Source organism: Limulus polyphemus, unplaced genomic scaffold (genome assembly GCF_000517525.1).
Source record: "Limulus polyphemus unplaced genomic scaffold, Limulus_polyphemus-2.1.2 Scaffold6283, whole genome shotgun sequence".
In the NCBI taxonomy this organism is placed as follows: Eukaryota; Metazoa; Arthropoda; class Merostomata; order Xiphosura; family Limulidae; genus Limulus; species Limulus polyphemus.
Genome location: NW_013671893.1, coordinates 13,293 through 40,782, shown reverse-complemented (window position 1 = coordinate 40,782; position 27,490 = coordinate 13,293). Strand labels below are relative to the sequence as shown.

Sequence of the window (27,490 nt, the reverse complement as noted above, 5' to 3'; positions counted from 1 at the left end):
TTAAAATTAAAAAAAAATATTCTATTTATTTAGCATTGAGAATTTTAATAGAAAAGACCAAGATTTTTTACCTTCATTCAGGCAAAATGACATTAGAGTAAAACCTTTTCACTCGAACAAAGTAACAGTAGAAAATTTTCATTCAGCAAAATTAACAGTAGAAAGTTTCATACTCAAAGCAATTATTAGGATAAAAAAATATTCGAAGAGAGTATTAAATAATTACATAGTAAACCAAGTTGATTATATATATAAATTCAGTTTTATCTTACTACACAGAACATATGATGCTAAACACTCAAAATCTTTGGAATAATGTTACTGAGATTTTTATAGTTTACCAACCTATAATGCTAGATGTGTAAGAAACATTACATTAGAAGTCAGTTAACTAGAAATTATCCAGGTGAACATTCTATGATAATGCAAGTTTATCCCCAACTAAGGTGCAATCTAAATGCACTACTTTCAATATATATAGTTTAAAATGTGATTTAAATCTTATGAAGTTTGCTTTTCAGAAAAAAGCTACTAATACCGCAGTATGTAAATGCAGAAGTAATGTTAGTTTAATAAAATTAATTTTGATACTGCTAATGTAAATTAATGTAAATTTTTATATTTCTAATCATGAAGTAATGTTAATTTTTATATTTCTAATCATGAGGTAATGTTAATTTTAATAATGTTAATGTAATGCAAAATAATTTTCATTTTAATACTGTTCATATACCATTCAGTATGGTACAGAAGGAGAATTTTAATATTTTTTTACACATCATTTTGAATGGAATGGAAATTTAATTCTAAAATTGCTCACATATCATTCAAAATGGAAAGGAAGGATAACTAATTTTCTTCACATACCACTGAGAATGAAATGGAAGAATAATTTTAGTGTTTTTCACACAACGTTCTGGAAGAAATAGAAGGATAATTTTAGTATTTTTACACAACGTTCTGGATGGAATAGAAGGATAATTTTAGTATTTTTACACAACGTTCTGGATGGAATAGAAGAATAATTTTAGTGTTTTTCACACACCATTCCGGATGGAATAGAAGAATAATTTTAGTGTTTTTCACACACCATTCCGGATGGAATAGAAGGATAATTTTAGTGTTTTTCACACACCATTCCGGATGGAATAGAAGGATAATTTTAGTGTTTTTCACACACCATTCAGGATGGAATAGAAGGATAATTTTTGTATTTTTACACACCGTTCAGGATGGAATAGAAGGATAATTTTAGTATTTTTACACAACGTTCTGGATGGAATAGAAGGATAATTTAGTTTTTTTACACAACGTTCTGGATGGAATGGAAATATAATTTTAACATTGTTCATGCATCATTTAACATGGAATGGAAGGATTCCTTTTGTAGAGATAAAACTGCTAGCTACTGTACATTTAAAAAAGATAAAAGTTTATCTTAATTCTATGAAATACCTAAATAATGTTTACCAACTTGCATGTAATAAGTTGACTAGTGATAGGTATTTGTAATATAAACAAACCATTTAGCAAAAACCACTTAACCCGTTAAAATTTTTTGTCATATCACATATATGTTTGCAGGTCATTAAGCAAAATAAACTGATCAACTTTCCAACCTAATTTTCTTTGTACACATACTCAAGTCAGAAAATTTGGAAGATAAACATTGAAGTCACATTTTTAAAATTTTCGTGCAGTAAATAAACAGATGAGAAAGATAATTTTTCATAACTTAGTACAGCAAGTAACCAGTTGAGTATGAACATAAAACAAGACAATTTTCCTACCTAGCACAAGTATCCAGCCGAGAAGGAACATGTTTAATACTGAGATAAATCAAATAAAAGGAAAGAAAATTTTCATATATAGTTATTATAACAAGTAAGCAGTTGCTTAGGAACATTTTCAATACTTCATAACAACAAATATTCAAATGAGAAACATAATTTTTATACCTAGTACAGCAACTAAGCAGATGAATAGGATTATTTTTGATACTTTGGTGCAAGTCATGTTGGGTATCATAAAAACTGATTTAAGCTTTAACAATTGAAAAGAATTAAAATTAAGCTATTACACAATTAACTAACCTATTAATTAAAGAAGTAGCTGCAGAAGTATGTGATCTGTAAAATACCTTTACATCCCTTCTTTTGGGCAAGTACATTAGTAGGATTTATCTTGTTTAGATGAGGCTCAACATGTAACCATAGAAACCAAAAATTATCAGTGTTTTTTTGTTTTTTTATTTAACTCTTAATGTTGTGAAAAGATTGTTTTAATAATTACAGAATTTATAAAAAGGTGTGTGTGTAACTTGATGTACACAAATGTTGTATACTGACAGTAATGCATTGTGAAATCAATTCTTTGTTTAAAAGTGCTGAGAATGAGAGAATAAAGGATACTTTTTTTTTTGAAGAACTTGAGATTTGAACATTATACAATAATTCTTAGTCACTACTCTCATCTTCCAAATAATAGAGTGGAACAGAATAATAATGCAGGGTGGAAAAATTCAGACTTTAAATTTAATGATTGAACAATTCAAAATTATAGCATGGAATTGAATTTTCTGTTTTTTTTTGTTAAAGATGACCAAAACTGAAATAAGCATCATACAAGGTGAAGCTTCTCCACAATTAATAATTGTACAAGTACAATTATTTGGAATATGAAAGTAACTAGAAAAAGCCAAAGCTACTTGTATTTTACAGAGAGGAAAAAGATGAAATAACAAAGGAGTCTCTAACTGCTTGCAATAAGAAACTAAAACCTGAAAACAATATTGAATCTTCAGAATTATAGCTAGAATCCGAATAAGTGTAATTTCTTTGCATAATACTAAGCTGACAAGTTAACTTTTCTAAGTTTCTTCATGGATAAATAGTGGGCAGTAATAATACTTGCCCTGCACAATTCTCACATAATCAATTTAAAATAATCCTAAATTAATGACAGCAACTAGGATATATATATATATAAACAGTCACACTGAATTTCTTTTGTCATTACTAAAATTTCACTGTAAAAAAAAGAAATAATATGGTTTTGATATTTGTTGCATTATTTTCTTGATCATTCAAACAAACCCAGACATTTTATTACAATCTATGATTCTTATATAAAGTATTTTAAAAGTTGATTGTTGAAAGAATATTTTTTCACTGATTCATACATTTAGAAAAATAGATAAAAACTTTCAATTGTAATAGAAAAATATAAAAGTGATTCCCTTCAAATCAGTTACCAATAAAACCATCAACTCTTAATATTTAAAACTTACTTCTAATGCAAAAATGAGCAATATAAATTGTGATTTACTTTTTGATTCTTTCTTCAAGCTGTTAGAGCTTTCCTGAAACTAGGGAAATTCAAACCTAAAACACTATTACCAGTTTGGGGCTGCCCAGTGAAGCACTTTCATTGCAACCTCAAACCCAAGGAAACACGCCTAAGAAAAGAAAAAAAAATATTGCTAATTACAACAACAACAACAAAAGGAAATTTATTAATTAACTTATGGATAAAGGATTTAGAAAGGAAAACATTTGAAAAAAATATGAACTCCTAGAGAATAGCATTTTATGAAAGCACACTCCAATATAAGTTTAATAATTAATCATGTTTATGAGTAAAATGGCTGCGTAATTTTTCTCTAGTTGACAAGACTACAAAGATGTACTAAATACTAGTTTCATTTGTTGTCTGAATCATGAAAGTAAACAGAATATTCAGCTTGACACTATGAATATGACTATAACTTACTGCATTAGCAGGGAAAGCTCTTAGCATCACTGGAGTTATGCCCCGATAAAGAGCAGATACACCTTCCTCAGCTAGTGTTCTTCGAAATACATCCCTAATCCCTCGAGGGTAGGTGCCCTCTGGTGCTATTAGTTAAAGTAGAGTAAAAGCAGTTTTTTTTATTTGTACCATACACTATGGAAGGCAATTATTTAAAAATCATTAGAACAAAGTAACATATTTAAAGTTCCAAGGTAAAAACACTCATCACAGGTTTGACATTTAATGGTAAAAGCATTCACCATACATCTTAAGTTCAAAGGTAAAAATGCTCATCAAAGGTCTGAGATTCAAAGGTAAATACTTGTTAAGGGTGTAAAGTTCAATGATAAAAGTAACTGATATTTAAGTAAAAAGTGACTTGTAATGACAAAACTGAAACTCTTAATGCACAGATTGCAGAATAACAAAAAAACTAAGTTGAAAAAACTGGAGTATTTGGTATTTAGTGTTAGAAAAACAGCTTTAAGTCAGAGAATGAACATATTTATTTGAAAAAGTAACAAAAATGTTTATCAACAAAGTAATGAGTAACTGCTATACTCTGGTGCAATTACAGATGATATCTAGTGAATAAACAAAATAATGTGAAACACTATGACACTAAGTTCCTGTTAAACTTGTATTCTCACATGGAGTTTGTACATATATATACACAAATGTTGTCAATTTATACTTCCTGGAAAAAGATGTGTAGTTAAACAAAACCATGTAATAAAAGTCACTTTATGTTCAGAATGCTCCTCTGGTTGGTTAAGCTCGCCTTTCTATTGGTAACATTCAAATTAGCTCAGTGGTTTGTCTTGGGCAAAAATTTTGAGTTCAAATCCCAGTCGAGTGGGGATTTTTTTATAACATTTAATTATTAAAACATCATCTTTAGAGAAAGATATTACAATATTAGGAAAACAACACAATTACATTGATACTTTACATTAGCAATTTGAATTATTCCTTAACATTCAATTACAAAGACTGGGAGTCGCAGTGGTAATAGTGCTCAATTGTCATGTGGAAGTCTTGAGTTCAAATTCCAGTTGAGATTTTCTGTTAATCTTTTTTTTTTTATTATTATATTTACTTATTAATATATTTATTATCATATCTACTACAGGTTCTTTGAATATTCGGAAAAATACAAATAAAACTATAGATTAACTCAGGGATAATATCATATTACATAATAAACACAAGTTACTGTATATGTCAAAAGCAAATGAAATATCTTTTCAACCCAATAGATGGTGCTACAACACATTACGATTGATATTTTTCACCTTTAGTAAGAGATTTTTAAAAATTTAGTCAAAAAATGTATAACCATTTTTTATGAAGAGTTATACTTTCTTACATTTTCCCTTCATCCTCAAATTCTTTGCCTTTGCCACCACAATTAATAAGTTGCAGGGTCAGACGTTTGACCATGTAAGAATATTTTCTTCAAAACAATTTTTGCATGGTTCAATTTACAAGGCTTTATGAAGAAGCAGATTTGAACATAACATAAAAATATATACAAGTCCAAATTATAACCAAGGACAACTTATAAGAGATGAACAATATGTACAAAAAATTTTGTTTTCCTGAAATGCTAGAAAAAGGATAGACATTCATCTTCATCTTCTGTTAAATGTAGTCATAGGTGCTAACAATGTAACAAAAGAAAACCTAAATCTTAAGGCAAGATAAAGCTAAAAAATTTGGGTTTTGCAATCCTTGTGTGTTGCTTTGATAACTGTACATCATTTGCTGTTTGGATTTCTGTAAAACTTCACTGTTTAAAAAACAGCACTGCATGTCTAAAACACAGGTTTAGAAACTTGAAAGTTTGTATTTAAAAGTTGAACAATGTCTTCATTTAAAACTTGAAAAAAGCTGTATTTAAAGCTACTCAGATAGTATTGAAGAACTGTGACCAAAATATTCACCAATCTACTCAAATTCAAATTACGAGAAGTATTTTCTTATTGGTCTAAACCACAATTGTACTATTTGAAAGGGTAGAAAGAATAAAAACTGTCATGTTTTTTACACTAAATAGAACACTGTACCTGTTTGAAGACGAGATTTGAGAACATCTGGCCCAATGGCTACAATCCAGTTAAACACTCCAGCCATGCCTCCGGCAAACATAGTTTTTAATGGACTAAGGTCACTTCGGCTGAGAAGGATAAAAAAGTATCAACGTTAAATGTTTTGGTAATATCCAGAATGAAAAAATGTTTCATTCTTAATATTTTCATATTACACATTCATTATAGGTGTTGAACATATTGTTTAATTTTTTATTATTTCAACAACATTGACAAAAAAACACTACTACCTAAACAATTTTCATATAAGAGCAATATAAAAGTTACAATGTAACAAGGTTACAATAAGTGGTATTAAGCAAACATATGTTCCATCTTCAAATCTGTGTTAAAACAAAGAATGTGATAAAGTTGTGCCCCATTACTCTTTGTATAAATTCTCTCTCTCTTAAACAATTATTATATATAATTTTGAAAATTTAATTCTTTTCAGATTAGGTGATGTAACTCACAACACTTGATTTTTTTCCTTTATCACACTGAATATACCTACCTAAACAGTATGGAACTTAGAACAAACTTACTAAACAGTATCTAGGTTTGGCATCAGTTATTATACACTAAATTTTCACCTTGAGATCAATTACAATAAACTTTAATTGTTTGTTTCAACTTGTTATTAAATTATATATATATTTTTACACTTATGCCACCCTAACATTACTTGGTGTAGACTAGTGGTTTCCAGCTTCTGATACACAAAAACATCCAGTGAATAAAAGAAAAATGGAGTTAAAAGAAATGTATAATAATGATAATTGAAAATATGTATTATTCTTTCTGAATAAATATTCATGTTATTAAAGTGTGTATCCTACATTCCTAATGGTCTATAAGATTTTCACTAAGATCTTTCCTGTCAGTGGAATGGAATTGCTTGGAAAACACTAGTACAGACTCAGTTTTTAGCCTCTTTATCAACATGTATGGTGCACTATAGATAAAATTTTTTGTTTCACCACAACATTTATTACTCTAAACTGTGGCTGTTAAACAATTTAGTAACTAGAATCACTTTCAAATACAAATAATATCAACCATTAAAAATATTTTATACATTATGATATTCAAGTTTTAACAGTTTTTAAAAGTAGCCTTTATTTCTCCTTAAAAATAATTTTACAAATACTTTAACAGAAGCCAAGTGTTTTTTAAATCTAAAATGGATGAACATTCTACTTTAACCTATTGTGTCCCAGTCATCATCATATCATACTACAATTCTGTGTGTCAGTACATATTATAAGTATGCGCAATAAGAATTTTACTCAAGAAAAACCACACAGGCACATCATGCACTTGATAATAACTGGCCTGCCTGTGGCAGGAGCTGCAAAGTTCAATAAAAAAGTCACTACAACTGCCCTATGAATGAAGGAATAACAACAAACGACAGAAGTGAATATACTTTACTAACCATTTTGTAAAACAACAATAAAAGCTTAAAGTTTTCAAAAAGGTTTGACATTAGGTTGTAGAATAACATTATAAATTTATTTCTCGATAGTATTAAGTACAGTAAAGTTTAGTCCTAACTAAACTAAAGTAAAAAGCATACACAAGTTACAGCATTAATTTATCTCTTTATCAAACTTAGGCCTAACATTAGTTGAGGTTTTATAAAATATGGCCTATATATAAGTGGAATTACATATTTTGGTGTTTATGATTGTAATTTGTTTTTAATTATTCTACAAATTATTGTATTTAAATAAGTACTGTTGCAATAAATACACTAATTTGACCACAAATGTTTTGCAGATCTTTGCTAGTTAATAAAGATTTTTTATTGCAGTATAGAATTTAACCTAAAGGTTTATATTTCCCAATACTCATTGTAGTATACATGTTTACAAACAGAAATCTGATTTCAATAACATCATACTTAAACTAAAATTTTTTAAATACAGTATCTCACGTATTTAAACAAAAGCTTCAATTACAGTAACACAATTTAATTAAACACTATCAGTGGTGGCTTATCAGGTAGGTACTTCTGCACACAATTTTTACATCTACATCTTGTCCCTCACCTGCCATATAGGCCCCAAACTACAAATTTTCAAAATGATAATTCCCATAATTAAATAAAATCTATCTAAGTTACAGTAATTCAATTTAAGTAAAAGCTTTCACTATTTTATTCAAAAAATTAAAAACAAAACTCAATTACTTTAATAATACTTGATTAAAAAACTATTACTATGGTAACTTGCATAAGTGAAAAGAAAGATTTGTTTAAAGTAATTTACCTTTTCCCATCTGGTGTTAGAATTTTCTTCAGAAATTCATAAGTTAGAAACCAAGTTCCAGTAGCAGGAACGTCTCGAAGAAAACAAAAAATATATGAACAGAAATAGATTCAAATAAATAGATCAATAAACTCACTAGGTTAACTTGCAAACAAAGATTACAAGTCTTTAACAATGGACTTCAATACAGGAGTGTAACCTTCCTGTTTTTATCTGGATAGTACACAGCTATAAGCATTCTGTAATACAAAAATAATATGTGATGACTAACTCAAACTAAAATGTAAAGATTACATGTCTTTAACAAAGGATTTGAAGACAGGAGTGTATTGTTTTTATTTTAATCTGAAAAGTAAATAGCTGTTAACATGATGTAATAGAAAATGATTTGACTACTAACTTAAAACAACAATATAGACAAACACATTAAACGTTAACAATGAAATTATGCATTATATACACTGTATCTGTGTTCATCTTACTAACTTTTAGCACCTGATTTGAAGTATAAATGATTAAAACATTATGGAGATGGTCAATACACAATAATCAAATTCAAATTTTCCTGCATTGGCAGTACAGTTTAGAAATACATTATCAATCATATTTCACAATATAGAAGTGCACTTCACATATGTTTTACATTAATTTTATAGTTTAATTTTATTACTTTTTTAATGAGGATATGCTACACATCAACTTGGATTGCACTGTAAAGCAGCAACAACACTGTTAAGATAAGAAGTATTTGAATTCATAAAGTTTTGAAAGTATAAACAGTTGCTTTATGTATTCATTCAAGGAGAGAAAAAGATACATCACAGATATAGTGGAACCACTCAACAAATAGGTGAGGTACTGATAAGTAATGTTAGCTACCAAGCTCCCAATATTTGCAGAAACATGTGTGTTTGAAGTTAATATTTTATATATTATTGAACTTAATACAAAGGTAAAAAAAATGTCAAAAGTATGTTTTAAAAAAATTTCTACTTCACAACCAAACTGTGACCTGAATTATTTCAGTTTAAAACACTAGATACTTATATACAAAAATTTTAAATTAAACTAGAATAAACCTAGCAAGATACAAGAAACATTTCCTACAGTTTGTAAAAGCATCTTACCCCTGAGCAAAGTAGCACAGGTTCCTCTGTAAATACTTCGAATACCCCCTTCCTTGTAAATCTGACGTGCACAATCAATTGGTCCTTTGTACTTAGAACTTCCAGATGCTTGTTGAATCTAGAGCAAATTACAAAAAAATAAACAAAACAAAGCAAAGTAATAAAAAATATTAACATATCTCTACTGAAAAGAACTAAAATGGGGCAATTCCAAAAAAAATGAAATTATAGATCTCTGCTGAAAAGAAATTGGACAAGGTACAACCCCCCCCACAAAAAAAAGAAATGTAATCAAACATTACTAACATATTTCAACTGAAAAGAATTGAACAAGGTACAAGCAATGCAGTTTACCAAAAGCTATTAACTTTACTGAAAAGACCTAAACAAGATCAAACCCCAAAACAAAGCAGTGTCATCTAAAGTAGGGTTCTTAAACTATATCTGTAGTGGCCCAGATTGGGAAAAATTAGGAGTAGGAAGGCTACAAGTATTTTACTTTGCACATTCTTAAGCAAGATAATAAACATTATATAATTTAATGTTAGAGTGTTGAACAAATTTCATCATATGAATAGTGCTTTAATAACAGAACAATGTAACATTTAAGGGAATATTATTACAAATATTTTTAAATATCTGTAGGATTGTACATACAGTGTCTTTTAAAAAATAAAATTACTATACATTCTTGTACCATTAAGTGTTTTGTTGTATTGCCATGTATGTCAATATAATTAGCATACAAGATTTTGAACGTTACTCATAACCTGATTTACAATGTTCCTGTCTTTTTCTCATATTGGCAGGGCACTCGGTTGTCCCTTACGGTCATGTGGGACTTGTGGTCCACCAATTAAAGAGCCCTGATCTAAAGCATCTAATATGTCTCTACTTATATAACTGAACAGGATACAACCTAAAAATGCAGTAGGGTAATAAAAAGCTATTATCATACATCAATGCAAATACCCAAACACAATGTATAATTTTAATTCTCCTGAAACTTTATAAAGTTTACACATATCATAAGATACATTACACAAATCTGGTTTATCTGAAATTCTTGGAGGTGTACAGAATTCAATTTTATATAAAGATTTTCTGTCATTTTTTTTTTTTTCAGGTGAATAATGTTTTGTTTTCCTTCGTTTCTGTAGGTTTATTTTTTCAGAATACAAAGAAGTTAGCACAATATTGACAAACCAAAGGGCATTCCCATCACCTTCTATTGAAACTAGATCATGATCACTTAGGTTGAATAGATAAACTCTTATACAAATAAGTTTTTATTGTAAGATTATACAGTGATGTGTGTAAAATAACATCTAAATGTAGTTTGTTTTATCCTACAGGTTCATAAATAGATATTGATCATTCAGAAAATTTTAACTTTAGCCCTTTTAACAATTTCTTCAAAGTATGATTATATGACATTAAAATATTTTAATCATTATAAAATTCAGATTTGTGTCCTTTGTAAAAATAAACAAACTAAATTGTTTTTGATCACATTTTGTTAAAAATCAAACTAACCTGAAGAAGGCACTTAATTCTCTCTCCAGGGGTCATAATGAATGTGGTAAAAACACCTGCCATCATTCCTGCATTAAAGACTTGTGGAAGGCTGTAAGACGACGATAAGTTTGTGTGGAAAAAAAAGTCATTTAGGAGTAAATTATGGATCTTTTTCTTTTTTTGTAATGCAAGTCTACATGTTTCAACACAGATACTTCATAAATGTAAAGATAACCTCTTTATTGTAATCTTCAATAAATCTTAAAAAAAGATAAAAAGCTTTTACATCTTTATATTTATGTGTATACAGACATCAACATGCAATGTGTAAATATTCTATCTAGACAACATCTCTAAATGAAGACACACACACACATATGAAGATGCAAGTTTGGCGAATTCTTTAGAAAGAATGAAAATGACTGAAGAAAATATCTGCTTGATTCTTTTGGGGAGAAAATGTCTGATATGATTGTATGCTGTTCAAACAGGAGAAAAACTGAGCTAAGTATTTAATTTCTTATAACTTCTGAGTGAAGTAAAAAAATGTGTATAATAATATGTCAACCACACCTCATCTGCTATTTCCAATTAAGGTTTTCTCCTCAATACCAGGGCTCTTGAGGTCAGCTAGGATTGTTGAAATTTATTTGTACAAGCAAACTGCTTGACAACAACTCTTATTGTGTGGACTGGTTTAAATTGGTGAAGTTGCATCAAAACACTTTAGAATTAGGGTAAAGATTATTTTACATTACACTAAACGTATGCAATGGTCATCGTAAAATATAATGCCACCATCCTTAAAAGACACTGTAAAAACCTGATACTTTGCACAATAAAATTTCACATAAAAAGGAGCAGCTAAGAATTATGTATAACATGTATTTTTAACTCACAAGTTCATATCCATATCCAGATTTTACATTCAGACATTTATTAAGATACTACAGCCTCATGGATCAGATTATTATCAACACTCAGTTTTGAGAATAGCAAGTAATAATGAAAACAGTAAAATATTTTCACTATTCAACTTTCTAAGAATATACTTTAAAAACAAAAGAACTCACGATAGTTCGTCATTTGGATGTTTTTGCTGTACTTTCTTTCCTAGCCCAAAACCAAAAAAGCAGACAGCAAACATTGGTGTCACTCCAGCTATTGGTGCTGCCATACCTTTGTACAAGCCCAGAAAACCCTGAAAAAAATATATTTACAAAAAATAAACCAAGTATATGGCCACAGCCAGATTTGATGAAGGATTTAAGTCTCATTACAACGTGTTTATAAAGTAGAATTAGGAGTGTTTCTATAAATACATTTAGAGTGTATTTTTTACATATTTTCTAAGGGATTCCTCATTAAATGGTTTAGGTTAAAAATAAACTAAAAATCTGTGTCATAGGCTCAAAGGCAAGTTTATTTTAATTGTGAATCTACAATTATTGGTGTATTTTAAATATTTTTTATCATCATGCTGTGATGATTGCAGTTTATTAATTGGACACTTGTACCAAACAAGATTAAATCATACTAAATGACTACAATCTTTAGTCACGACAAGATTGTCACACATGCCTACTTCAACTTCTTTTGTTTTTTTCTAGTGTTTAGACATTATTTAAATAGTTAACATTTTTTTCCTGACAAATTTATCCATACATTGAAGATTTATAAAAAATTAGCCAATGAAAATAATTCTTCTAAACAAAAAGTTATTTTTACTCTATAAGAATTGTGATAAAGGTCAGAAAAATATAGAAAGAAAATATTCAACCAATAACAGTTATGCAGGTGATACACATCATTAGATAAAAATGCCTTATTTCTCAATTTTCTCAAGAGAACTTGAAGATCATTACCAAAAAAAAATACTAAAGCCTTTACCATTACTACAGTTATAAATTGATGAATATAACATTTCTGAAAAATAAAAAACACAAAAAAATTTGCAATTATTAATAATTTAATATATGTATACACATACACTTCTTGCCATTTTTTCATAATCAGTTACATAAATTAATATTTATTTCAAAGAAAGTAATAAGTATCTCAATTCTATAAAATATTTTTGAGAAATACATCCCTAAGTACATAATAACTTTAAAAGCCCTTTTGTGTAATTTTAGACATTTAAATACATAATAAACCATTAGTAACATATTCTTACACAGTCCTTATCGTGCTTTCTTTTATTATTTTTTATCATCTTTTCCTTCAGGTTTTTTATGTTGGAGAGGAAGTTCTCAGATGGTTGCAGTTTATTAACTGGTCCAATGTATCAAACAAGATTAAATCAAATTAAATAACAACATCCTCTAGTCAGAACAAGAGTGTCATCTTTTCCCACTTAAATTTCAGTTCTACATTTTTTCTTTATGTATCTTTACACTACACCTACATTCCATTAATATCTATCAGAACAGAAAAGCTTCAATACTTATAATACAAATATGAAAGCTCATCCATGATCTTCATGCTCACAAATCACATTTTCAGTATTTACCCTACTTTTGATTTTTATTTAAAGAAATTGTTTTTCTGATTGTCTACTGCTGCTTTTTTTATTTTTACAAAATATAATTTAAAAACTACACCACTGATACACAAAGTGATAATAAAAGTTAAAAAGCTTGAATGCTTAATAAGATTCTCTTAATTAGTACTAAAAGAAAAGAAACACAACCATTCTTCATACCTACACATTAACAAAAACATTCATCATACAAACTCATCATCAATACAATCATTCATCATATCAACGCGTGAACAAAACCAAGAATGATGCTACACATTTAGCATAACCAATTACATTACACATCATACATAATCATTCATGATACTCACATATTGAACAAAACCATTTGTGACACCTACACACCCAATAGAAACACATCTACATCCCAGTAAAATCATTCAAAATTTCTACATATTCAACACAAAATTTGTGACACCTACACACCCAATAGAAACACATCTACATCCCAGTAAAATCATTCAAAATTTCTACATATTCAACACAAAAATTTGTCTTTCTACAAATTGTTACTGATATCTACACATTGAACACAAACATTTATAATATCTATAGATACAATACAACCATTCCCAATGCTGACACATCCATCTCCACCACTTATAATACCTAAATATCCAACAAGACTATTCATGACATAGATCTACACATTCAAAACTATCATTCAAAATATGAGTATACAAGTTCAAAAGCACTATTCATGACACATTCAGCATCACCATTCATGTCACCTACACATCCAATATCACCATTCATGATATCTACACATCCAATACCACCACTTATGATACCTACACATCTAACACAACCATTAATGACACCTACATTTCAATATAACCATGCATACCACCTATATATCTAACACAACTATTAATGACACCTATACATCCAACATCACCATCCCTGACATCTTCACATTCAACCCAGCTATTTGTGACACGAGTCTACACATCCAACACCACCATTCATGACACCTCCATATCCAACACCACCATGTACGAAATCTACACATCCAACACCACCATTCATGACACCGACACATCCAATACTACCATGTAGGATATCTACATATCCAACACAACTACCTATGATTCCTGAACACTCAAATAAAGATTATCCTTGGCTTTTAAAGTGTAACTGTATATAAATGTAAGCATCAAAAACAGTAAAGTTAACATTTTCCTGATATGAAAACATATTTCTGGTAGATAATCACCTCCTCACATAAATATGGGCATCTACCTAAGAGGTTTACATGCCACCAGCCTTAAGCTTACTCCCACATAAATTGACAGGAACTGCACTGGTGTATGATGATTTCATTATTAAATAATAGCCCTCCACTAATAGGAGGGCAACACAACTTCCTTGAGCAGTAACACCCCACCCCCCTATTCACTTGCACTTGTGTTAATTTCATTCTTAGCTGAGACAAGAAGAAGAAAAAAAAAGGTGCACTGGAAGTGAGAAGGATGGGTGGGAATGTATGTGGAGGTATCTATCAGAAATACATTTTCAGACTAAGAAAATGTTAACTTCCAAGACTATAATTCGCTTCTGCACACAGAAATGCTAGAATCCCATGATGAACTGGTGGAGGGGCTAGTGCAAAATGTAAACTAAAATGAGCTCTCTTCAGAAAGCTCCCAAAGGGTAAGCCAATGGAGTGTGACACTTGACAGCAGGAGCTCCAAAGAGGCACAACTACAGGAAACTGTGTCTTCTCTTGACCAGGGTATTCTCTTTGCCTGACAGGAAATGAAGGGAAAGGCAAAAGAGCTTGAAGTATTGCAGGGGTGGGTGAAATGTGATCACCACTAACTGAGCACTTGCACACAAGTGGTTGGCAAGCCAATATGTGCAGTGTGGTTATAAAGCAATCAGACCCTGCTGAATGTGCTCACCTTGACTCTACTGGACAGACTTTGACTGCAGGAGGAGGACAGATCAGCTGTGTGAGGGGTGGCCTGAACTACACTAACAATGTCACGACCACCCTACTTCTCAATGTATCATGCTAAGCCCAACTGGTAAGAATTCTCCATAGTCCACCACTCCAGTGGCTAGAAACGGGTAAATGGCAAGGGTCTCCCATGCTTCACTTGAAGAAGATGGGGGTAGAACTTACACTGGGGAGACCCAGAGAAGTGCCTGGATCCTTACTAGACCACCAAATGGAAGACTTTTACTGGAGACCACAAAACCCTATTTTTTAAAATGGGCAAGTGCAAGCCAGAGAAATGGGCAATCACTTCCCTAGTGCCATCTTTTTTCATGATAGTCCATTAAATTGGCACAGTCTGGATTGGATAAATTAGTAAATTTATATACCAGTAGGATACTTCAAGTGGTCTTGTAGAATACCCCATATAGCAGTGGGCACTGGCAGAGCTAGGGTGGATGGTATGAACACTTTCCATGATCCTGACATGATGTAAATTTTGGTAAACAGGCATAACCTGAGAGGCAACACAAGCCACCTGGTGGGATCCTGTTTGACAGAAAAGGAGAGAAATGAAAAGGGAAACATACTTACCCAAAGATGTTGGGTCAATTGAAGTATGATGTCCAGTGGAAGTTTAAAATCTTGTGGGAGACAAAACATCCAGATGGTGAAGAGAAAAAATGATGAATGTGTGGGGAGTTGTCCACATGCCTGTTTGGAGGTCTTGTCTAAGGGCTGGTGAAAATAGGAAGCAAGATAATGAGAAAGGTGATGAATCAGATGCAAAGAAATGTGAAATAGCCTGCAAGCATCCACAACCAGGAAAGAATAAACCAGAGGTGTTGACAGACCCATCCATTAAGAAAAGAAAACGAGAAGTTCCACATGAGAAACACACAATAGCAAGGATTCCATAAAGATGTCAGTGATAACAAACAGCTCAAACAGGACACTGGAGTCAATCCAGGTCTAAATGATCATAGATGTGAGAGATAAAAGGGAGATATGAGAGAAAAGAAGCAGAAGTCTGAGGAAGGAACCACTAGTCCAGGTAGAGATGTACATAAGTGTGGTTGGAGAAGCATCGATAGCATAAGCATCCAAATGAAGGAGACCACGGGCAACAAGGAGGTGGAAATAAGATATAAGAGAAAGGTGGTACAAAGAGCAAGAAGCCAACAATTTGAATGGGGGTCACATGAGAGCGTGAAAACCATATTAATGACCCAGACAGATATGGGAGTTGGTGACAAGGTCAGTGACGAAAGAAGGAGTGGAAGAGACTGGGGAATAAAAAACCCTCTGGTACTAGGAAAAGCAAAAATGTAGTGAACAATGCCACCTGATAACCAGTAATGGTGGAGACCAACAAATTGATGTGGAACAGCCCATTAAAAAAGGCAGAAAGGCGGTTCACAGTAGGAAGAGTATAAGACTGAAGTCAAGAGGGATGGCAAAGGTGTCTATGCGGGGCATGCCTAACAAAAAGCCCGAGGGAAAGAATATGGTCCGATCAAGAGAGGCAGTCCATCACAAGGTACGTAGCTACTAGCACATAACAGACAAGAAGACAAATCCAATATGAATGAACCCAGAATAGTATTTCCAACACCCAGAAGCAAGGGGTCCTGAAACAGATGCTCCCTGGATGGTTAATGTAAGAAACAACTGTGAAAATGTCAGAGTGGATGGTGATCAATTAATCCACCAGATGAGGCAGGAAATGAAAACATACCCAATGAACAGCAAGAAATTTGAGCACACTGATGTGGAATGAATGCTTGTCCTACATCCAAATGCCACATCATCATTTACAAATGTGCCTCAATCCAAGAAGGATGCATTGGTAGAGATAGATCCAGTATGGAAGTTAATAAGGGAGTGTTAGAGGTAGTATTGGTATGGTCTAGCCACCATGACAATTCTTTGAGAAGAGGTTCACAATCAAGGTCAGTGGAACCTGAGAAAGAATCCCTTGGAACCACAAGGTCCACTGGGGGAGACACAAAAGGGTCTGATGCTATGTTGAAAGGAAAAGATAGGAACTGGAAGACACGAACCTGATGGATGGAATGTAGAAAGCATCTGGAGGATGAAGCAATAGGGATGTGTAGGCAGGTGTCTGACCCATCAGCCATGTCCAACCTTAGACTGGGTGAAAAAGACCATAGATGGGGGCAAGGGAAGGAGAAAACAAAATAGGAAAAGGAGTGGGGAGAAACCATGTGAGAGAATATAAAAAACATCTTTTGGCAGAAACTGAGAGCAACTGAAGAGGAAGAGATAGATACCCCCAAGGCCTGATGTGATAGGACAGTCACTAACAAGAAGAGTGAACAAAATATTGGATGGTGGGAGGGCAAGAAAACGAAAAAGGCCTAGAACCTGGAATATGAAGGGTAGGGGTAAACTGATCCAGAAAAGGAACAAGAGTCAAAGAGCAAAGGAGCAAAGTCGTGTAACATCAGTCCAGATCTCCAGAGTGAACGTCACCAAAGATGTCCAGGCAAAGAGTGTGAGCCCGATGAAGACCATATACACTAAAAGAAAGAACGTGTACAGTAATAAAGAATGCAACTTCACCAAATGAGTCTCAAAAGCAGGGAAACTAAGTAAGTAAGGAGAGATAGAGCAGAAGTGGAACAGGCTAAGCTGGCAAAGAGAAGGGAATGAACCTCTACAGAAAACCCCTCTGGAACACGATGAAGTGCCTCAGATAAAAAGTGGAGGGATGAGAGGGAATACAGAAGGGTGGTGAGAAGAAGACAAAGATGCAAAAATGGGGAACCAGATGCAAGGGACCTAGTCCCCAAGCAGACCAAATAGATACCAAAGACAGGGAAACTAGAATGGAAAGGAAGAATGTCTGCAAGTCAGGACGAATGAATCATGAACATGAGAGGGACGAGGCATTTGGGTGTGAGTGAGGAGCTGTTAGGGAAAGAAAACACCACAAACCCTAATAAAAAGCAAGGAGGAAAGACAAAGCAATCCCAAGAATTGGGTTCATGGAGTGAAGAATTGGCAATATCAAAGAACACAGGCAAAAGATAAGGAAAAGAACATACCTGAGAATCAAATTCAGAAAGAGATTGGAAGATGAAGGTCATTCCTCGAATGGTAAAGCACTACTCAAAGAAAATCAGGATAAATTTGTAGTTCAATAGGCCTTTCACAACTGAGGAGAAAGAATGTTGGCTGAAGTGTCAGGAGTTGGGAGAACAGTAAGCATGTGATAACGCACAACACACAGAACAAAGGCTGCAATGTCCCCAACAGTCAAGTCTCCAGAAACCATAGTAAAAAAAAATAGGGCCTGTGTGTTTAGCATCATCACTCATATAGGACTAAGTAGAAGACACCATCATTTGAGAATTCAATGCTTTTGAAACAAAACCCAGTATATAATGAAAATCAAAGTTTCATAAATAATAGCAAATCTCATCAAATTGAACTTAGATAAGAAATTTGAACATTTCTGTTCAATGAAATGCTAAGGAAAAGAATGCAGTTATCACAAATACAAGTGCATAAGAGGAGTTATTGCACATGGAGGTTGTGTTGCCTTCCTATTGGTGGAGGGTTATTGTTTCATGATTATGTCATCATGCACCAGCACAGTTCATGTTATCATCTCAAAATTAATGTTGAATGATATAATATCACATTATCAACAACTCTCATTTTATTAAACTGAGATGTCAACAAGACACTCACTAGAAATGGGTAATTAACTCAACTAATTGATATAATTGATTTCCTATGAGCATTGATTAGTGACATGCAAAATAGTTGATTAGTTTATTGAAAACAATTAACTAACTGAAATTATTGTCTCCAGTTATTATTATTTTTGATTATTCCAACTATCCAAGTCCCATGTGAGCATAATTGATTAGTTGAATGTAACTGATTAATAAGCCTGATGATTAAGTGACTAGCAAAGTCCACTAATTGCCTAGCTCTAATACCCACAATGTTAACTCATTTTTACTATTACTCTATTGGAGAAATGTCCAGTTAGTTAGAACTGAACACAAACTCTGGTTCAGCAGTAATTGATTAAAAAAAACAAGAACTACAACACAAATGCCTAGATCAATGTCTTAAAGCTTCAAAACAATTTTTTTAATACTGCCTAAAATTGTAGTTTTATAAATATTTTAGTTTGACACTATAAAAACTTTATAAATTATTTTTTTTTCATCTTTAGCATTATGTAAAAATATTTTATTCATGAATAAATTTACTTTGTTAAAAAATAAATCTGAGTTTTGTTTTAATGCTGTCTTAACCAATCTCTGATATAAACTGTATAAATCAAGTAACATACATACTTGATACCACACTAATATCACTAAAACTTATCTTTACAACTAAACTTAAATCTGTGCACGTTGTTTGACTGACCTCATTTACAACAGTTCTCCGAGCACAGTCAAACGTTCCTGTAAACATGGGTGGCTGACCTGGAGGAGGTTTAGGCATCGTTTGTAGTCTCACCTTTAAAAGAACACAAGATGAAAAGTAATGAAATATTCTACCTTCATTACATCATATTTTATTAATCCAAATGGACTTTGATGAACTTATTGTTTCATAGACTACACATTTTTATCAGTTCTTATGTGAAAAACTTTTTATATACAACACAAAACTTTGGAAAACCAGAAAAAGCAGAGGTAAAGTTAACTTGAATTTTCACTGCATTGTAGAGATTTTCATATTGAACACAGTAACGTATACTGATACTGTAGTGGGAAATGTTTTTATATTTCAATTTAGATGTTTCCTATAAGTTGTTTGTAGAGGGAGTTTTGGCATAATGTAGTGATGATGTGTGATGCCTAGAAATTTTGTGTCTAAATTTGATGTTATGTTTTGAAATTTCTAGACTTGGGAAGAAAAAATGTTATAAAATCATCAGCATCTTTGTTGTTGAGTTAATTAATGCACAAAACAGGCAGTTAGTCAGTTCCTTGCTAAAAATGTTTTGAGTATATACAAGAAAAAATTTAACAAGTACAATAAGTGACTGTTAAGCTTTATTTGTGGGTTAGGCTTTTGCTTGTTTGTCATTAGATCATGAACCCATGGAAGCTGTTTGACTTTCAGTTGAAGAAATAAAACTCTTTCTTATTATTCTTGGAAATTAATCAGAACCTGCCCAATGATAGAAACTATTATAGTACTGCTATTAGAAGTGGGATTGAAAAATTACTGTAAATTATGGAACAACGGAAAGAAGAACAAACAGAAAGAGACAGAAATTTAAATGAAGACCAAGATGAATGAGATTGAAAATTAGAAGAACAAAGATATAAAAAAAGAAAAAGAAAAACTGAAAGAGACAAAAAATTTGAAGGGAAACAGGAATTAAAAAGAAGAGTTACAAAAAGGAGGTATAAGATTCTGTAATGAATTAAGAGCTAAAATATATTTGGTTGAAGATAAGAATTATAATGACAAATTTGAAAAAAAACAAAGGGATCTATAAAATACAGAAAGATTACAATCACAAAACTGTTGAAGTGCAGAATGATTATAATAGCAAAATCAATTATGTATGTAGAAAAGAAAAGCTATAACAGAATAAAATATCTAGAAAAAGAATTTGTAAATGCAAGAACCAAACCATTCACACATCTCACCACAGTTGCCAAAGAAGTTCCACTCCCAAACACCATTAACTATAAAATGGAACAAGAGAGTCCATTTGGATTACACCTGTCATTTCTACCACAGCATCACCTTTGACTACAGAACCTTCCTGGACTACTCTAGTTATACTGCCATCTAATCCAGTTCCAGAAATTAGCTGGCCAGTTCAACAACATTGCCAGGTTGATAAACCAACATATTATGACAGAAAGGTACCGTGGAAGACATATCAGACTTAGTTCAAAATAACTTCCAAGGTGAATGTATGGAATGGTAAACAACAAATTTAAAAGTACCAGCCTTAATAACATAAAGCAATCTTCTAGCTGAGAGATGTAACAATTATCAGGCATTAGTGACCACCTAATCAAATAGATATGGAGTGTCACATCAGAAGTTCCCAGAGCAAAGTTTAAGTGCTTCGTAAAGAAAAAGGATGAAACATTAGCTAAACTTGCAGAAGATATGAAAAGGCTTGCCCAATTACCTTAATCATATGCTTCATGTGAAATTATGGATTCAATGACACATGACCAATTCACAGATGTTACAGTGGATGAAAACATGCAAGTTAAGCTACAGCAAAGTAGATGTATATCTTTAAAAAAAACTGTCCAGTTGGCAATGTAACTTGAATCAATTGAACCTGCATATAAACTACTAAAACTAACATCCATAACTTATAGAATCATCAAATCAAGTATTACAAAAATATTTACTCACTCTGATGAAGATGTGAAACAATCCATTGCATGTTAACTTGGAATCGAAGAAGTAAACATAAGAAATGGTGTTTTAATTGCAACTTAAAATGACATAGTGCTAATGCCAGGAATGCAGACAAAAGCCTTAAATTAGAGAGTTGTTTAATGATGATGGAGGAAGTAAACCATAAGAGAATGAAAGTATTACAATTGATAATTTAAAAAAATAATGCCAAAAACTGTTCCTGAATGATGACAGGAAAAGGAAGCTGCTATAATTCTGGAAAACATGGACATTACATCTGAAACTGTAATGAATCAGTCACTGATTATAAACCAAGAAGGCACTATCTTGATGATAAGAATACTCTATCTGCCCCAATAGAAATAAGGTATGTATTATTTTAAAAAAATCAGTCCACAAGTCAACAGGATAAAATACTTTCAGCACTGTTAAAATCTGCAGTGGTAAAACTACAAAAACATTCAAACTTTATCACAATAACACTGTCTTGTTAAATCATGAACCAGTAATTAATGCATAACATAATACAGAGACAGCAGTGGACTTTTTGGTCCTTTAAAGCTGTCCTTACACACTTATCATTAAATCAAGTAAAAATTTAAATCCATTCTTGATTTTTCAGGAAATCATAGATTTCCTTCTGGAACTCTTGTCAAATACTCCATGGTGTCCACTACCACCGACAGCAATTCATTCTATAAATTATCCAATTACCCTTTTGAAAAATAATACTGTCTTAACTAGAGCCTAGCCATTCTTTTCCAAATCCACATGTATCCTATTGTTTTCAGAATACTTCTTAAAGAAATCAGAATCCTTTATCTTACTGATTCCATGGATAATCTGCAAATTTCAACAACAAGAGAAAATAAGCTAAGATATTTTAATCTATCTCTATAATAGAACCCTTTCATCCTTGGAATTACCCCTGTAATCCTCCTCTGAGCTCTTTCCAATAAGTCAATATCCTTTCTGAGATAAGGAGACTAAAACAATACACACAGCATTTCAAGTAAAGCCTAATACTGTCTTTTATAGAGACAGAATTACCTATATTAACATGTAATCAATATATCTATAAATATTCCTTAACATTTAATATTTCCTACCAGCAAGCAGTAGCAAAAAACACTATGCCAAGATCCTTTACTTCAGTCATGGGTGGAATCTCATCTGTATTAAACATGTGATCAAAATTATAATAACCCAAATATGTACATTGTACTTAAATATTTATCCAACTTACAAACTGGTCCATATTATCCCATGTTACCTCAAAATCCTCAATACAACTACAAGTACCCAATAATTTAATGTATATAAGAAAAAAGCAAAGGCCCAAGTACTGAGCAAAGAGGTATTACATTAGTAATAAGGATACAGTTTGATTAGGCTTCACTAATTACATGTTTGCTTTCTCTTATTCAACCACCCTACAATCCAATTAATAAGTCTTTATCTAACCACCACAGATGTGATTTTCCTAGGTAATTTTTTGTGTCATTTTATCAAAAACATTTGAAAATATAACTTCACCAAGTCCACCCTCTATCCATTATTGAAATAACAAGTAACATTCTAAAAAGAAGTTAACAGATTAGTAAGGCAAAATAATTTCCTTATAGTGAAACCATATTGGTTCTCTCTTATGACATTAAATGGTTTTGCAAAATCTTCTCTTATCAGATTCTCTAAAATATTTTCCACTAGAGATGTAAAACTAACTGGTCTATGTTTTCCAGGGAAATGTCTGTCATCATTGGTACTTTTCTTATCCTAAGGCACCTGCCCACAGTATATTGACTTGACAAAAATGAAAGAAAGATGTTCATATACTTGAGTTTTAACCATCTTTGAATCCTTAGGAAATATCCATTCACCACTGGCTAAAGAAACGGTGATAAAGTACCTGCTGCCTCTTATGCCTGGAGATGATTGTTCTCCTGTGCTTGTAATGTTTGGTCCATGGAACTAACATGGTATTCTATTCAAGATCAATATAGGGATGTACCATGGCCCTGCTGCAGGGACATAGATATATTCTGAATACAACATGATAAGAGGACACAAGATGAAGATTTAGAAAAGACAAGCTAGGCCCCACTTAAAACATTTTGATGTGCCTAACAATTAAATTGGCTTACTGAATGAGTTACCATTGGCTGGAACTTTACAAGAGTTTAAAAGAGAAATCAATCATTTCCTGGAAAATAAAACATGAGTTTAAGTTTTTACTTTTCCTCATGCAGGATTGGTTTTGAAGGATCAAATGGTCCTTGTTGTTGTAACGAATTTGTTATTCTAAATTTATTTTAATATCAAAGTTTGTTTAGATTAAATTTATATTTAGAAACATACATAGCTTATACTATTAAATATGTATTGCAAAACTACCGCCTATTCTCCAAAGTTGTTGAAGATTCTCGAGAGTAAGAATTAACAATATATGTATGTAAATGCTTAAATTTGTATTGTTACGTAATCTGAATTTTCTAGAAAATCTCCACATGCCTATAAATATAACCAATGCAACACGACAGAAGAGAATATCTATTATTAGTTTGCTATAATCAGCGTGCTATAAGCTTTGGAAGCTATAACTGTGATTGTTATAACACTTATCAATCGGGAAAATTTCAGATAGTTGACCAAGAGCATTTACAAAGTTTAAACATTACAAATCATTTAACTTCAGTGGATTCATATTGGACATTTGTACTTTTATAAAAATATTATATAACTTCAGCAGTAAAAGAAACTCGACCTGTAATCAGCATGTGTGGCCAGTGAATAACAAAAGACAAAGCTAGCTAGCTTTGTGTTAAGTGAATTGTGCCTACGTCAACTCGAAATTAACTCGTTCATCGTGAACCCTCGATAAGATATTAAGGAAGTTCCAGACTAGAAAGAAGACTTTATATTGCTTGTAAGTTTGTGAAACTTTTGTTTATAAATCATTGTTTGTAATAACTATTTATAGTAACTGTTATTGTAAATTGTATTGTTGTGTGTATATTAAAATGCATTTGTGTTAAAAAAGAAACTGTGTGTATCAATCTTGTTGGCAAATATCATAAACCAACTGTACATCGGCATATATTTAAATATTAAATCCAAAGTACAATTTAACTACTAAATTTAAATTATCATTTAACTCACTTTAAGACCAATCGAAAGTTTAATACGTAACATTTTAAACATTTAAAACCACCTTTTTAAGTGTGGTAAAATAGTATTTGTGTTAAATAAAGTGACTATATATATATATATATATATATTGGTTTTTATTTAACTACTAGATCCAAAGTACAATCTAACTACTAAATTTATATTTCTCAGTTAACTCAATTTCAGACCTTTCGAAATTCTAATATGTAACATTGTCTATATGTTACATTATTGTCAAATCTTGTAGCACTAACACTTCCAACACTGTCAAATCCCACAACAGCAATAAATAAATGCTGTCAAATTATGTAGCAGTAAGACATTACAAAACATTGACAAATACTTTAGCAGTAGTGCTACAAATACTGTTAAAATCGTTTAACAGTTACTTTTTAATTTTGTAATCACTTGTAGTTGTAGCAGCAATATAGTATAAAAAACATTAACAAGTTAAAATTACAAGCAAAAAAAATCTCATGAAACAGTACTATAAGGTAAAAATATAATATCAAGCATTTTATTTATTATACAGAACTAGCAAAAATATGGCAAACACATTCAAACACTACAGAAATAGACTGTAATACATATGAAGTAATGGAACTGTAATACACATACACAGATATTTAACAATGGTATTGTGTCAATATATGGAACAGTAAAATCAACTAAGATAATACAAAAACAATATGGCATAAGCTAAGCATATAATATTAATATATTGTTAACAGCTGTATTGGTAAAATACTATATATATAAACTTTTATCAACATATGCAACAGTACTGTTACACATGAAGCAGTAAACAATGTACATACAAATGTTACAATACACTGTTAACTACATTGCAGAAATATACATAATATTTAAGGACAATAATGGACCTGTTTGTCCACCTAAGCTATCCCATCCACTAAACTAAAATATCTTGTCACTCAAATATTTATCAAGCCATCATTTAAAGTGAAGTTAAACACTCTTAAATTTACTGCTTATAACTATACCACATCTGAAGGCAACTCATTCCACTTCCAAAGGCAACCATTCTGTTAGAAAAATAAAGCTGTCTTAGCTAAAGATTGCTCCTACCTTGCTAAAATTTATGTGTACCCTAGTCCTACCATTTTCATCATTAATTAAATCAATGCAAAAAAAAGATGATCCATCACCACTATCAAATCCTTTATAATTTCATACACCTCAATCAGTTGCCTTTTAACAGTTTGTTTAACTCTTCCTTCCTATAATTTGTAAATATATATCTTACACAATGTTTTAAAAAAAAATCTTACTAACTGCTTTGAATATTTTAAATTTTATTCATATATCAACTTATCCTCATGAAAATTGTTGATTATAACATTCTACTAGTACTATTTTTGTGGCCAAGTGCACTTTATCACATGTTACAACTTACACCTACATTTGAGTTAAACCTACTTTTATAATTTTACTTGGATATTCTATTGTATTAACTGAATAAAAGTATAGCTGCTCTGATATCAAATAGGTATAATTTTCTCCTATATAGAGACTCTATAAAGGTTTTTGTGAAATGGTGCCACTTATTTTATTACTACTAGTAGTAGTTATTACTTTAGTTATATTGATGTACTGAATCAATCTTTCAAAGTAACTAGTAAAATAATAACCTTTGGACTTTTCCCTGTTACACGTAATCTTACTACTACTAGTACTACCCTAATCAGGCTGTTAATGTTATCAAAATATATTAGCATCGAGTTCAATTTCCTAGATTTAGTACATGTAAAATTTCATTAAACATTAGCTTTTCTAAATACAAAAATAAGGTCGTTATTAAATAATCTACAAATTTTACATGACAAAGTTCTATAACTTAAGTGTGTTGCTAGATTTGTGAGAATATTACTCTTTGAGCTTCTGTTTACAGATTTATATGCACACTATTTTGACTAAGTCTGAACTTATACGAGTTAAATTCTCAAGCTCACCTTAATAGTATCTAGGGGATGGCCGGCTGCAACACAACAAGCGCCACCAAATCCACCTGCAATGAAGTTTTTGCCTGGGCTAATTTTGTTTACATTGGAAACTGTTTGATCTTCCATTTCTGTTGGAATTCTCGGATCTTCTGACATAATGAAAAATATAACTTATCACACAGAAGAGCAAATATATTAAACAACTCACGACCCAGTCACTGCCTAGTATATCCTACCAGAACCACCATTCCAGAGGCTCACTCCACTTGTGATGCTCATGCGCCTAAACGATGTCACATGATTGAGAGGTTAATAATAGATATCGTTTTGTAGTTTTCAGAGTTTGTGGTGCGTACTGGAGAGATTTAGACATTTGCGACAACAAAATTAATGAAATGATTTTTACTCTCCAGATAATTTTTGAAAAACACTCTTTTATTTTAATCTACGTTTCGCCATAGAGACTGTGGTATATCCAGGTAAAAACAAAACTAACTTTAGAGCAATGAGATAAGTTAATGTTACGTCTCCGTTTGTTAATTAACTTTCCGTAACTTCGTTCCGACGACACTTAAGCGACACAAGTCCTTTCTTAATAAAACTAGTTTATTCTTTCCGAATATAACTTTACCGATAAACTCAACTTCAACAATCGCGCTAAACAAACGCTGTAACGTCTCT

The 27,490-nt window shown here is 31.5% G+C and overlaps 1 protein-coding gene across 1 annotated transcript; it reads right to left on the bottom strand.

Annotated features, from left to right (window-relative positions):
* On the bottom strand, positions 1 to 27,091 carry LOC106473572 (mitochondrial carnitine/acylcarnitine carrier protein-like). The gene is made up of 9 exons (XM_013934257.2): positions 26,819 to 27,091; positions 19,698 to 19,790; positions 11,874 to 12,001; positions 10,819 to 10,909; positions 9,283 to 9,400; positions 8,156 to 8,228; positions 5,862 to 5,971; positions 3,772 to 3,896; positions 1 to 3,457 (listed from the first exon to the last, which is right to left on the bottom strand). Exons 1-9 carry the CDS (start codon positions 26,963 to 26,965, stop codon positions 3,395 to 3,397), a joined length of 948 nt encoding a protein of 315 aa, XP_013789711.1. The 5' UTR covers positions 26,966 to 27,091; the 3' UTR covers positions 1 to 3,394.
* Positions 27,092 to 27,490: the final 399 nt, after the last annotated feature.

Coding starts and splice junctions, on each gene's coding strand:
- LOC106473572 (XM_013934257.2), bottom strand. CDS start 26,965: ATGTCAGAAGATCCGAGAATTCCAACAGAAATGGAAGATCAAACAGTT. Junction 10,910..11,873: donor CATCCAAATGACGAACTATC/GTGAGTTCTTTT, acceptor GTCGTCTTACAG/CCTTCCACAAGTCTTTAATG. Junction 5,972..8,155: donor CTAACACCAGATGGGAAAAG/GTAAATTACTTT, acceptor TATCCTTCTCAG/CCGAAGTGACCTTAGTCCAT.